At 40.4% G+C, this 15,164-nt stretch overlaps 1 protein-coding gene across 8 annotated transcripts in view; it reads left to right on the top strand.

Annotated features, from left to right (window-relative positions):
• The window catches only part of CFAP20DC (CFAP20 domain containing), a 260,347-nt gene that overhangs the window by 174,149 nt on the left and 71,034 nt on the right, over nt 1-15,164 (top strand). For all 8 annotated transcript variants that reach the window (XM_012099769.5, XM_042235990.2, XM_012099779.5 and 5 more), the window contains one exon: nt 11,039-11,242. In XM_012099769.5, coding sequence (XP_011955159.1) covers nt 11,039-11,242 — 204 coding nt within the window. The remainder of the gene's footprint in view (nt 1-11,038; nt 11,243-15,164) is intronic.

Consider the following 15,164-nt stretch of genomic DNA (forward strand, 5'->3'; position numbering starts at 1 on the left):
AAGATCCCCTGGAGGAGGAAGTGGCAACCCACTCTAGTATTCTTGCCTGGAAAATCCCACGGACAGAGGAGCCTGGTGGGCTACAGTCCATGGGATCCCAAGAGTTGGACACGACTTAGCGACTCCACCACCACCACCACCATGACATGCCAGAATGTTTAGTTCTACTTCTTGACAGAAAAACTGAAAGGCAGAAAGTCAGGTGTTTACTGTTGATCCCAAAGTCAAATGGCTAGTCTTTCTTCCACATCTGATTACTGAACTACTTTTTTTTTCTTTTTATTTTAGACTTCAGTATCTTTTTAGTTTTTTAATTTTAAAATCTTTAATTCTTACATGTGTTCCCAAACATGAACCCACCTCCCACCTCCCTCCCCATAACATCTCTGTGGGTCATCCCCATGCACCAGCCCCAAGCATGCTGTATCCTGCGTCAGACATAGACTGGCGATTCAATTCTTACATGATAGTATACATGTTAGAATGCCATTCTCCCAAATCATCCCACCCTCTCCCTCTCCCTCTGAGTCCAAAAGTCCGTTATACACAGCTGTGTCTTTTTTCCTGTCTTGCATACAGGGTCGTCATTGCCATCTTTCTAAATTCCATATATATGTGTTAGTATACTGTATTGGTGTTTTTCTTTCTGGCTTACCTCACTCTGTATAATCGGCTCCAGTTTCATCCATCTCATCAGAACTGATTCAAATGAATTCTTTTTAACGGCTGAGTAATACTCCATTGTGTATATGTACCACAGCTTTCTTATCCATTCATCTGCTGATGGACATGTAGGTTGCTTCCATGTCCTGGCTATTATAAACAGTGCTGCGATGAACATTGGGGTACATGTGTCTCTTTCCATTCTGGTTTCCTCGGTGTGTATGCCCAGCAGTGGGATTGCTGGGTCATAAGGTAGTTCTATTTGCAATTTTTTAAGGCATCTCCGCACTGTTCTCCATAGTGGCTGTACTAGTTTGCATTCCCACCAACAGTGTAGGAGGGTTCCCTTTTCTCCACACCCTCTCCAGCATTTATTGCTTGCAGACTTTTGGATCCCAGCCATTCTGACTGGTGTGAAGTGGTACCTCATTGTGGTTTTGATTTGCATTTCTCTGATAATGAGTGATGTTGAGCATCTTCTCATGTGTTTGTTAGCCATCTGTATGTCTTCTTTGGAGAAATGTCTATTTAGTTCTTTGGCCCATTTTTTGATTGGGTCGTTTATTTTTCTGGAATTGAGCTGCATAAGTTGCTTGTATATTCTTGAGATTAGTTGTTTGTCAGTTGCTTCATTTGCTATTATTTTCTCCCATTCAGAAGGCTGTCTTTTCACCTTGCTTATAGTTTCCTTTGTTGTGCAGAAGCTTTTAATTTTAATTAGATCCCATTTGTTTATTTTTGCTTTTATTTCCAGAATTCTGGGAGGTGGATCATAGAGGATCCTGCTGTGATTTATGTCTGAGAGTGTTTTGCCTATGTTCTCCTCTAGGAGTTTTATAGTTTCTGGTCTTACATTTAGATCTTTAATCCATTTTGAGTTTATTTTTGTGTGCGGTGTTAGAAAGTGATCTAGTTTCATTCTTTTACAAGTGGTTGACCAGTTTTCCCAGCACCACTTGTTAAAGAGATTGTCTTTACTCCATTGTATATTCTTGTCTCCTTTGTCAAAGATAAGGTGTCCATATGTGTGTGGATTTATCTCTGGGCTTTCTATTTTGTTCCATTGATCTATATGTCTGTCTTTGTGCCAGTACCATACTGTCTTGATGACTGTGGCTTTGTAGTAGAGCCTGAAGTCAGGCAAGTTGATTCCTCCAGTTCCATTCTTATTTCTCAAGATTGCTTTGGCAATTCGAGATTTTTGTATTTCCATACAAATCTTGAAATTATTTGTTCTAGTTCTGTGAAAAATATGGCTGGTAACTTGATAGGGATTGCATTGAATTTGTAAATTGCTTTGGGTAGTATACTCATTTTCACTGTATTGATTCTTCCGATCCATGAACATGGTATATTTCTCCATCTATTAGTGTCCTCTTTGATTTCTTTCATCAGTGTTTTATAGTTTTCTATATATAGGTCTTTAGTTTCTTTAGGTAGATATATTCCTAAGTATTTTATTCTTTTTGTTGCAATGATGAATGGAATTGTTTCCTTCATTTCTTTTTCTACTTTCTCATTATTAATGTATAGGAATGCAACGGATTTCTGTGTGTTGATTTTATATCCTGCAACTTTACTATACTCATTGATGAGCTCTAGTAATTTTCTGGTGGAGTCTTTAGGGTTTTCCATGTAGAGGATCATGTCATCTGCAAACAGTGAGAGTTTTACTTCTTCTTTTCCAATTTGGATTCCTTTTATTTCTTTTTCTGCTCTTGATTGCTGTGGCCAAAACTTCCAGAACTATGTTGAATAGTAGCGGTGAAAGTTGACACCCTTGTCTTGTTCCTGACTTTAGGGGAAATGCTTTCAATTTTTCACCATTGAGGATAATGTTTGCTGTGGGTTTGTCATATATAGCTTTTATTATGTTGAGGTATGTTCCTTCTATTCCTGCTTTCTGGAGAGTTTTTATCATAAATGGATGTTGAATTTTGTCAAAGGCCTTCTCTGCATCTATTGAGATAATCATATGGTTTTTATTTTTCAATTTGTTAATGTGGTGAATTCCATTGATTGATTTGCAGATATTGAAGAATCCTTGCATCCCTGGGATAAAGCCCACTTGGTCATGGTGTATGATCTTTTTAATGTGTTGTTGGATTCTGATTGCTAGAATTTTGTTGAGGATTTTTGCATCTATGTTCATCAGTGATATTGGCCTGTAGTTTTCTTTTTTTGTGACATCTTTGTCAAATTTTGGTATTAGGGTGATGGTGGCCTCATAGAATGAGTTTGGAAGTTTACCTTCCTCGGCAGTTTTCTGGAAGAGTTTGAGTAGGATAGGTGTTAGCTCTTCTCGAAATTTTTGGTAGAATTCAGCTGTGAAGCCGTCTGGACCTGGGCTTTTGTTTGCTGGAAGATTTCTGATGACAGTTTCAATTTCCGTGCTTGTGATGGGTCTGTTAAGATTTTCTATTTCTTCCTGGTTCAGTTTTGGAAAATTGTACTTTTCTAAGAATTTGTCCATTATTTCCACGTTGTCCATTTTATTGGCATACAACTGCTGATAGTAGTCTCTTATGATCCTTTGTATTTCTGTGTTGTCTGTTGTGATCTCTCCATTTTCATTTCTAATTTTATTGATTTGATTTTTCTCTCTTTGCTTCTTGATGAGTCTGGCTAATGGTTTGTCAATTTTATTTATCCTTTCAAAGAACCAGCTTTTGGCTTTGTTGATTTTTGCTCTGGTCTCTTTTGTTTCTTTTGCGTTTATCTCTGCCCTAATTTTTAAGATTTCTTTCCTTCTACTAACTCTGGGGTTCTCCAATTCTTCCTTTTCTAGTTGCTTTAGGTGTAGTTAGGTTATTTGTTTGACTTTTTTCTTGTTTCTTGAGGTATGCCTGTATTGCTATGAACTTTCCTCTTAGCACTGCTTTTATAGTGTCCCACAGGTTTTGGGTTGTTGTGTTTTCATTTTCATTCGTTTCTATGCATATTTTGATTTCTTTTTTGATTTCTTCTGTGATTTGTTGGTTATTCAGAAGTGTGTTGTTCAACCTCCATATGTTGGAATTTTTAATAGTTTTTCTCCTGTAATTGAGATCTAATCTTAATGCATTATGGTCAGAAAAGATGCTTGGAATGATTTCGATTTTTTGAATTTATCAAGTTTAGATTTATGGCCCAGGATGTGATCTATCCTGGAGAAGGTTCCATGAGCACTTGAAAAAAAGGTGAAATTCATTGTTTTGGGGTGAAATGTCCTATAGATATCAATTAGGTCTAACTGATCTAATGTATCGTTTAAAGTTTGCGTTTCTTTGTTAATTTTCTGTTTAGTTGATCTGTCCATAGGTGTGAGTAGGGTATTAAAGTCTCCCACTATTATTGTGTTATTGTTGATTTCCCCTTGCATACTTGTTAGCATTTGTCTTACATATTGCGGTGCTCCTATATTGGGTGCATATATATTTATAATTGTTATATCTTCTTCTTGGATTGATCCTTTGATCATTATGTGTGGCCTTCTTTGTCTCTTTTCACAGCCTTTGTTTTAAAGTCTATTTTATCGGATATGAGTATTGCCACTCCTGCTTTCTTTTGGTCTCTATTTGCGTGGTATATCTTTTCCAGCCCTTCACTTTCAGTCTGTATGTGTCCCTTGTTTTGAGGTGGGTCTCTTGTAGGCAGCATATAGAGGGGTCTTGTTTTTGTATCCATTCGGCCAGTCTTTGCCTTTTGGTTTGGGCGTTCAACCCATTTACGTTTAAGGTAATTATTGATAAGTATGATCCCGTTACCATTTACTTTATTGTTTTGGGTTCGGGTTTATACACCCTTTCGTGTTTCCTGTCTAGAGAATATCCTTTAGAATTTGTTGGAGAGCTGGTTTGGTGGTGCTGAATTCTCTCAGCTTTTGCTTGTCTGTAAAGCTTTTGATTTCTCCTTCGTATTTGAATGAGATCCTTGCTGGGTACAGTAATCTGGGCTGTAGGTTATTGTCTTTCATCACTTTAAGTATGTCTTGCCATTCCCTCCTGGCCTGAAGAGTTTCTATTGAAAGATCAGCTGTTATCCTTATGGGAATCCCCTTGTGTGTTATTTGTTGTTTTTCCCTTGCTGCTTTTAATGTTTGTTCTTTGTGTTTGATCTTTGTTAATTTGATTAATATGTGTCTTGGGGTGTTTCGCCTTGGGTTTATCCTATTTGGAACTCTCCATGTTTCTTGGACTTGGGTGATTATTTCCTTCCCCATTTTAGGGAAGTTTTCAACTATTATCTCCTCAAGGATTTTCTCATGATCTTTCTCTCTGTATTCTTCTTCTGGGACTCCTATAGTTTGAATGTTGGAGTGTTTCATATTGTCCTGGAGGTCTCTGATATTGTCCTCGTTTCTTTTAATTCGTTTTTCTTGTTTCCTCTCTGATTCATTTATTTCTACCATTCTATCTTCTATTTCGCTAATCCTATCTTCTGCCTCCGTTATTCTACTATTTGTTGCCTCCAGGGTGTTTCTGATCTCATTTATTGCGTTATTCATTATATTTTGACTCTTTTATTTCTTCAAGGTCCTTGTTAAACCTTTCTTGCATCTTCTCAGTCCTTGTCTCTAGGCTATTTATCTGTGATTCCATTTTGATTTCAAGATTTTGGATCATTTTCACTATCAATATTCGTAATTCCTTCTCAGGTAGATTCCCTACTTCTTCCTCTTTTGTTTGGTTTGGTGGGCAACTCTCCTGTTCCTTTACCTGCTGAGTATTCCTCTGTCTCTTCATCTTGTTTATATTGCTGCGTTTGGGGTGGCCTTTTTATATTCTGGTAATTTGTGGAGTTCTCTTTATTATGGAGCTTCCTCACTGTGGGTGGGGTTGTATCAGTGGCTTGTCAAGGTTTCCTGGTTAGGGAGGCTTGTGTTGGAGTTCTGGTGGGTGGAGCTGGGTTTCTTCTCTCTGGAGTGCAGTGGAGTGACCAGTAATGGGTTATGAGACATCAAAGGTTTTGGAATAATTTTGAGCTGCCTGTATATTGAAGCTCAGGGGAGTGTTCCTGTGTTGCTGGAGAATTTGCGTGGTATGTCTTGTTTTGGAACTTGTTGGCCCTTGGGTGGAGCTTGGTTTCGGTGTAGGTATGAAGGCATTTGATGAGCTCCTATTGCTTAATGTTCCCTGAATTCAAGAGTTCTCTAATGTTTTCAGGCTTTGGATTTAAGCCTCCTGCTTCTGGTTTTCAGTTTTATTTTTACAGTAGCCTCTAGGCTTCTCCATCTATACAGCACCGATGATAAAACATCTAGGTTAAAGATGAAAAGTTTCTCCACATTGAGGGACACTCAGAGAGGTTCACTGAGTTACAAGGAGAAGAGAAGATGGAGGGGGTAGTTAGAGGTAACTGGAATGAGATGCGGTGAGATCAAAAGAGGAGAGAGCAAGCTAGCCAGTAGTCACTTCCTTATGTGCGCTCTATAGTCTGGACCGCTCAGAGGTATTTACAGAGTTATACGGGGAAGAAGAGAGGGAGGAAGTAGACGGAGGTGACCAGGAGGATAAGAGAGAGGAATGAGAAGGAGAGAGACAAATCCTGCCAGTAACCAGTTCCTTAGGTGTTCTCCACCGTCTGGAACACACAGCGATTCACAGAGTTGGATAGAGAAGAGATGGGGGAGAAAAGAGACAGAGGCCACCTGGTGGAGAAAAAGGAGAGTCCAGAGGAGGAGAGAGTGGTCAAGCCAGTAATCTCGCTCTCAGGTAAACTTGGGTAGTGAAGTTTGGGTTTTTAAATGTACAAAATTGACAACAAAAACCTAAGAGCAAAGATTAAAAATCTAGAGTAGAGGTTGGATTTTCAAAAATACAATATTAAAGAAAAGAAGCAGAAGGAAAAAGGAAGAAAGAAAAAAAGAGTTATTAAAACAAAACAAAACAAAAAAACAACAACAACAACAAAAAACAAAAACAAAAAAAGAAAAAACCACCAACAACCATCCAAAGACTATATATGGTGTTTGCCTTAAAAAAAAAAGTCTTTTTTTTTTAAATAGTAATAGTAGGTTATAGAAATAAAAATTAGAGGAGAAATAGGAGACTTAACAATTTTTAAAAAAGTAAGAAAAAAAAAAGGAATGATTTTAAAAATAAAAATATATACTGGCCCTTCTCTGATGTTGTGGGCCGTGTGGGATCACTTCCAAGGTGGTTCCCTCTGTTTAACTTGTTCTGTTTGCTGGTTTTTTAGGCTCACTAGTTCAGTCGCGCTGTGGGGAGGGGGGATGCTACAAACAAATAGCACTGTCGTGTGCACACAGTGTCTCAGCCCCGCTTGACCTGTCCCTTCTCTCGGCGCACAAACCGCTCCGGCTCTACGATGCTCAGCCGGGAACCGTCTGGGGCCGGCCCTAGGCTGCGTGCACTTCCCGGATCCAAGCCGCTCAGGTTCGGCGCTCAGGCAGCCCTCAGAGGCTCAGATTCAGCTGGGACTGTGCTTTGTGCCCTTCCCAGGTCCGAGTAGCTCAGGAGTTTGGCGAGCGTGCTTGCCGTGGCTTGTCACCTTTTCTGCCGCTGCTGCTCAGCTTTCTGGGTGGACCGCTGGTGCCCCCCGTGAGGCAGATTGTGACTGTCCAGCACCCCCAGAAGTCTTAGCAAAGAAGCATGCTTGCAGTTAGGTGAGTAAAGTCTCTCCGGGTCTGCAATTGCCCCTTTCCAGTCCTTACGGCTCTGGCTGCCTGTCCCCGGCGGGGGATGGTCTGCAGCCGGCTTTTCCGTTCCATCCTTTGTTCTGTGCTCGGTCCTGGCGGTGTCTTATGTTCGAGCTTTTCGCGTGGTAGCTATCCCACAGTCTGGTTTGCTAGCCCAAGTTAGATCGTTCTGGTTGCGCGTGGGGCGTTCCTGCCCGATTCTTGCAAAGCACTGCAGCCCGCGCCTCCCGCGCGTCCCTGCCCTGCCCCCACTTCCCAATGGCGGATGCAGGCGTCTGTGCTGCTTTTCCACTGGGGGAGTTACTGGTGGGCTTGTAATCTCTTGGTTTTAATTATTTCTTTATTTTTCCTTCCTGTTATGTTGCCCTCTGTGTTTCCAAGGCTCGCCACAGACTCGGCAGGGAGAGTGTTTCCTGGTGTTTGGAAACCTCTCTTCTTAAAATTCCCTTCCCGGGACAGGCTTCCCTTCCCCGGACAGGCTTCCCTTCCCCACCTCCTTTGTCTCCTTTTTCGTCTTTTATATTTTTTCCTACCTGTTTTTGAAGACAATGGTCTGCTTTTCTGGTTCCCTGATGTCCTCTGCCAGCCTACAGAAGTTGTTTTGTGGAGTTTGCTCGGCGTTGAAATGTTCTTTTGAGGAATTTGTGAGGGAGAAAGTGGTCTTCCCGTCCTATTCCTCCGCCATCTTTACAGTTCTCTACTTTTTTTTTTCAATTGAGGTATAATTAATTCATATACCATAAAGTTCAGAAGTGTTTAGTATATTCAGGACATTCTGTAACCATCACTACAACACAGCCTACTTTCAGAAGATTTGCATCACCCCAGAAAGAAACCCCTTACCTATTAGAGATCACTGCCCATTCCATCTCTCCTCAGTCCCTGGACAATCACCTGTCTCCCTTCTATCTCTGTATACTTGCCTTTTCTGTATATTTCATATACATAAAATCATATAATCTGTGACCTTTTGTCTCAGGCTTCTTTCACTTTAGCACAATATTTTCAACATTCACCCATCTTGTAGCATGTATCTTTATGGCTAATAATACTCCATTGTATGGATAAACAAAAATCCGTTCATCCAAATGATGAACATTTGGTGGTTTCTGCCTTGGGGCTATTATGAATAATACTGCTACTGAACATTCATATGGAAGTTTCCGTACGTACGCACATATATTTTTAGTTCTCTTGGATATATCCCAGCAAGTGAATTGCTGGCCCCATCTTTTGAGGAACCACCAAACTTTTCCAAAGTGGCTGCACCATTTTATAATCACAACCAGTGATGCATGAGGATTCCAGTTTCTCCGCATCCTTGTCAGCACTTGTTACTATCTATCTTTTGTATTGTAACAGTCCCAGTGGATGCGAATGGTCCCTCATTGTTGTGTTGATTTGCTTTCTCTAATGACAGTGATGTTGAGCATCTTTTTGTTTATCACTCCCCTGTTTATTTTGAACTTGTTTTTATTTTTCTCTTTTTAAAGTGCCTTTTTTGGAATATAAACTTTGTTTTTTTCCTTGTAATATCTGTTTTATTCAAAGAAGTCTCTAAGCATATTAAATGCTCATGGACTCTTACTCATGACATCTATTAAGGGTGCCAAGCTGCAGAAACCATGAAGTATAAGAATTTAAGTGCATTTCCACTGGCAACTTTGCAGAAAACCTCCACATCACAGTATTGGATCACAGGCTTTCATAACCCCAAAGTTATGTGGATGATAATGCTTTATTAAAAAGCTTTTAGTGTCATAGAAACACTAAGAATTTTTTTCAATTGCTATTTTCTTAACCTTTTACATCCCAATGAGGCAGAAGAAAAGACAGTAGCTATCTCAAAGAGTCATCCAAGAAAACAAATTTAGAAATTTGAATATCTTAAAAAGTCTTATGTGTCATGGAAAAACTTTTTGAGCATTATCACTGATTCCAGATATACAAAAGTATTTCAAGTTTGTTTTCTTTTTTGTTTTTGTTTTTGTTTTTTCAGATTTTATTTTATTTTACTTTACAATACTGTATTGGTTTTGCCATACATCAAAATGAATCCGCCACGGGTGTACATGTGTTCCCGATCCTGAACCCCCCTTCCACCTACCTCCCCATACCATCTCTCTGGGTCATCCCAGTGCACCAGCCCCAAGCATCCTGTATCCTGCATTGAACCTAGACTGGCGATTGATTTCTTACATGATAGTATACATGTTTCAATGCCATTCTCCCAAATCATCCCACCCTCGCCCTCTCCTACAGAGTCCAAAAGATTGTTCTATTCATCTGTGTCTCTTTTGCTATCTCACATACAGGGTTATCGTTACCATCTTTCTAAATTCCATATATATGCATTAGTATACTGTATTGGTGTTTTTCTTTCTGGCTTGCTTCACTCTATAATCGGCTCTAGTTTCATCCACCTCATTAGAACTGATTCAAATGTATTCTTTTTAATGGCTGAGTGATACTCCATTGTGTATATGTACCACAGCTTTCTTATCCATTCGTCTGCTGATGGACATCTAGGTTGCTTCCATGTCCTGGCTATTATAAACAGTGCTGCGATGAACATTGGGATACACATGTCTCTTTCAATTCTGGTTTCCTCGTGTGTATGCCCAGCAGTGGGATTGCTGGGTCATAAAGCAGTTCTATTTCCAGTTTTTAAGGAATCTCCACACTGTTCTCCATAGTGGCTATACTAGTGTTTTCAAGTTGTTTGCCAGTCCTGGATATAAATCACACTGCTCATTCGTATAGGATGTTAACATTTCAGCGATGTTGAAGTTAATGTTAGCTACGAAATTTGGTTTAAGCCAGAGAAAAGGGAAGAGATTTGAAAATTCCATATGCCAGTTTCTTCCCTATACATTGAAATAATATTTATACTAGCCTCTGAAGATTTATAGTAGTAGACTTGACAGATTACATATGTATAGTAAAGTCCATATGAATTTAAGTGTTTATGGTAGCTCTGAGGTCTTTCTGGCTTTCAGACCTTACATGTTCCCATCTTCAGTTCATATTTTATTTGGTGGCTTTTAACAACATTCGTTATCTTCATTCTTACTGTTAGTTGAATTTATTTGGTCCTAGTGTTCACACTAATGAAATTTATCAATTCTCTTATAAACCATTTTTATGAAAGGTGATTTTTTCTTTTACAAAAAGCCATTTTGAATTTTTGTTTATTTAGTCAGTCCTCAAATACTGGTTGGGCTCCAGGTGTGAGAAATACAATGAAAGTAAGACAGTCGTGGAGCTTGCCTTTGTAGCACTCACACACTACCTGTGGACTCCAAAACCAGTTAGGTACCTGCGGCTGTGATGGTGCTAAAAATGTACACTGTAATACTCTCTGAGAGCACATAATGTGGAGGAACTGACCCAGTTTTGAACTGTTGGGAAAAGCTTTTCTGAAGAAAAGCACATGATCTGGGCCCTAAGGTACAGCTGGGCATTCACACCCAAGCACTGGCGTGTGCACAGGCACTAAGGCAAGAGTGGGTTTGAGGCTTCTGAGGACCTGAATGGAGGACAGTGTGACGTCAGGAGAAGACACGGTGAGGCAGCCGGCAGGGGCGGCATATAAAGGCCTGTTAAGCATCTGGGCCTCTGTCAGTGGGGAGCCATTGTAGGGGTTAAGGCTGTAGAATAGCATTTACGGAAGCCCATAAAATTAAGAAAGGCCAAGTGACTCATTGCTCTTTTAATTTCTTCTCTCTTGGTCAGGAGTATGACTGGAGAAACTATCAGCCCAGTGAGATTAGTGAATCTGAGTTGCAAATGCTCGCCAGCCTACGGCGGCAACAGAATGAAGAACTGGAGGACACTGGGGCTCCCTATGGCCTGAGCGCATCCCAGGTTGACAACTGTAATGTCAGCATAAGCACCAGCAGTGACGACACAACCACGTGGAACTCCTGCCTGCCACCTGTGAGTCCAGGGGTTTGCAACTTTGTTTACTGCCTTAATCAGGGTTCTAGCCTCTCTGTAACAAAGCCCAGCCTCGCCTAGGAAAAGTAGGCCCGAATGAGAACACTTCCCATGAAAACTGTTCTGAAATAGTGTTGTAATACTGGAGGCATTGTCTTGTTTTAAATTATCTTATTTATCTTCAGATAATGAGCTTCCCTGGTGACTCAAACAAAGAATCTTGCCTGCAATGCAGGAGATCCAGGTTCAATTCCTGGGTTGGGAAGATCCCCTGGAGAAGGCCCTGGCAACCCACTCCATATTCTTGCCTGGAGAACTCCATGGACAGAGGAGACTGGCAGGCTTCAGTGCATGGGGTTGCAAAGTGTCACACTACTAAAGTGACTTAGTTTGCACCTTCAGATAATGTATGTTAATTGTGCGGTGAGATATAAAACCCTACATGAAAATGAAAAATAATAATTTTACTGTGCTGCTAAGTCGCTTCAGTCGTGTCCGACTCTGTGCGACCTCATAGACGGCAGCCCACTAGGCTCCCCTGTCTCCGGGCAAGAACACTGGAGTGGGTTGCCATTTCCTTCTCCAAATTTTTTTTTTTTAAACTGTAGACTCTAGGTATTTCATTGCATTCTCAGCTCCGTAGCACAAGCCCTGTCACGTAGAACAGGCTCAATATATGTTTTAAAAGTATCTGTTAAATGAATGAACAAAAAGGAAGAGACTATAACTAAACCAAGTAGAGCTTGGATATGGTGGCAGAAAAAAACCGTTTTTGGAAGTCACCGGATTTTTGCTGACTCCTCCCTGTGTCTCTGACCATGAGAGGCATTGCAAGTACTTCAGCAGCTTATACTATCCTGTATGTTTATACGGTTAAAGCACTCTTAAATGCGGCCCTTCATTTTCTCTGTAGTCTAGCAGGTGGCCTGGAGCAGGCCTCAGTCTGCCTGTTTTTCAGTTGAAGAAACTAAAGTCTGGACTCAAGCTTCCATATCTGCTCAGTGGTAGAGCCCAGAACAAAGCCCAGTGATTATACTCCATCTATTCTTCAGTACCATCCTCATGGATCTTATGGTTTAATTGAAAAGACAAAGTAGAAACATTCACAGAACAGTCAGTCACAATGTAAGAAATGTCATGGGGCAGAAGAATAAAATCTTTATTATAATAATGGTAATTAGAGCTGCCATTTCTTTAAGAACCTAAAAGCATTTAAGATCTCCATAGACCGAACAAACATTTACTTATAATGCTACATTCAACATCAGATCAAACATATTAAAATGCGCTTTCAAATCCAGTAGTAAATATAGTTTTTTACCAGACAATTTTTGAAAGAAAATATAAAACTGTAAGCACCTTTGATTCATGCTTATATAAAATAACATAAAGAAAGGTTAAGTTTAAGTGTAGTTAACAGTGGATAAGTTATGTTTTAAGTATTGAGTTAAATATCAATTTTTAAGTTTTCATTTTCTATTTTAAAGTAATTTTTTTTCCAGATCTCCACCTTCTTTGTAGCTCTTAGAAATCTCAGAGGCCCTGACACTAGCCCTTGCGTTTCTCATTTACTCCTTGCTGCTATCCTATGTGGTAAGCCCTATTGAGTTCCCATTTTCAGTTGAGAAAACAGACTCTTGAGTAAAGTGACGCAGAACTAGTTTGGCATGACTCTCAGTTCTAAGCTTCTAGCCTCCATGATATTGACTTCTTGATATGTGACTCAGTTGTCAAATGAGTGCTATGAATATCTAGCAGAAGTTGCGATTTCTACTCTGGAGAGAACTTCCAAATCACAGATGAGGAATACAGATTGGTTCTAAGGATAAGGGGTGGTGGGGGCGATGATATTAGTTTTTCTTTAGTGTTCTTTTTACCACCTTGACCACCCTCCAAGTTGGTCTTACCTTATTTAGCTGTGCTTTCATTAAACTGAATGATCAAGCATACATAACACCTCAAGCAACCTTGGGCCCAAAGAGTACCTACCCACCCAGAAAAACATACCCCTGTGTGCTGGTTACTCAGAGTACCCTGATAGCCAGAGCTAAGAACAGAAGAGTAAGTTGCAGATTTTTGCCAGTGCAATTTACAGTGGAATGGAAATACTGCCTTTCTTATAAAATATTTCTTAGCAGCCATTTAAACCAAAAGTAACAAAGAGAATAGTGGCCTTCTGAACAAACTCATTCTGTCATGAAGTAGCTCAGAGACCCAGCATTACAAACGGCAAGCTGGAAAGTGATTATTCAAGACTGAAAAGGCTGAACTCTTAGTTGCCCTGGATACCATGTCCCATCACTGTCCTGTTGTGGCAAGGACTGAAGTCCCCATGCATCACAACTACTTCGCTCTAAAAGTCTACAGCTGAAAATAACCATTGGTAATGAACTTAATAGCCCCTCTATTTGACCAAATAAGAAATTGAAAACAGTCTATTTTTTTAGACAGAGAAAATAATTGAAAAACCTACCTTTGGTATTCATAAGATATATTTATTATTCCATCAAACTCAGTCTATTTCAATATTGGAACTATCAACAAATGGAAAATTGCATTGCTTAATGAATTCTGCATCTTGTTGCTCGTATAGAGTCTAAATAGAGCAATTTACAAGAACTACTGTGGTCTTTTCTGGGAGCTCATGATTTTCTTTTTAGAAGTGGTACCAGGGCAATGAAAAAGAAGCGATGGAAGAAGACATAACTTCATCACAGTGATACCCTGCTTTCCTTATGTCACAGTGATGGCACCATCCTCCACACTGACACTCAAGCCAGAAATTTGAGAGACATCTCCACTTCTCCCACCCCTTCATTTACCACACCCAATTGGTCTCCAAATCCTGAGAATCCCCTCTCCTTTTTACCTCTTAACCCTCCCTATCTAATACCACCCTCACATCAAAAGTGGCCCAGACAGTAGAGTCTGCCTGCAGTGTGGGAGACCCGGGTTCCATCCTTGGGTCAGGAAAATCCCCTGGAGAAGGAAATGGTAACACAATCCAGTATTCTTGCCTGGAAAATCCCATGGATGGAGGAGCCTGGCAGGTTACAGTCCATGGGGTCTCAAAGAGTCGGACACGACTGAGTGACTTCACTTTACTTCATCTAATACCGTAGCTTTGGTATTTCATATCTTATACAAATTCCCTCATCAGTTTCCTAATACTAAGGTGCCTGCAATCCAAGCACTATAGCATGGTAGTTAGGAGCATAGGCTCTGAAGTCAAATCGCCAAGGTTCACATCCAAGCTGTGACCTTGTCAAGCACATGGCACTGTGTCTGAGACATGATAAGCAATTAATAAATTAAGATTAGTTTCATTATTATTGTCATTATTATTCATCCTGGCTATGAATCTGATAATGATCTCATCCCTACATGAAGCCTTTTTGTAACTCCTCATTGCCTCTTTAGCCTGGCATACATGGTCCCCCCACCATGATCTGAGACCTGCCCCTCTCCAGGATCATCTCTCACTGCTCTCCACCTTTCTCTCCATGCTTTAATGCCAGTGGTAATCTGCTAAAGGCACTTTGCATGCATCCTTGTACCTTGTACCAGTTTATCTCTGAAGACTCAGCTCCAAAGCCTTCTGTAATCCTTCTCCAGGCTCACTGAGAGAGGTAGCTTCCTTTCCGTCACAAGAGCCAGGATTATCTCCATGCTAACACTCACCGCAGTCTAGCTTGTCTGTCCCACATTAATTCATCCCACATATTTTCTGAGGGGTACAATCTTCTGTGGACTGTGCTGGGGATACAAACAAGTCTTTCCTCACCCTTGAGATACTGTTCATACTATTCATGGGGTTCTCAAGGCAAAAATGCTGAAGTGGTTTGCCATTCCCTTCTCCAATGGACCACATTTTGTCAGAACTCTCCACCATGACCCGTCCACCTTGGGTAGCCCTACACGG

The sequence above is a fragment of the Ovis aries genome, chromosome 19, assembly GCF_016772045.2.
Source record: "Ovis aries strain OAR_USU_Benz2616 breed Rambouillet chromosome 19, ARS-UI_Ramb_v3.0, whole genome shotgun sequence".
NCBI lineage: Eukaryota > Metazoa > Chordata > Mammalia > Artiodactyla > Bovidae > Ovis > Ovis aries.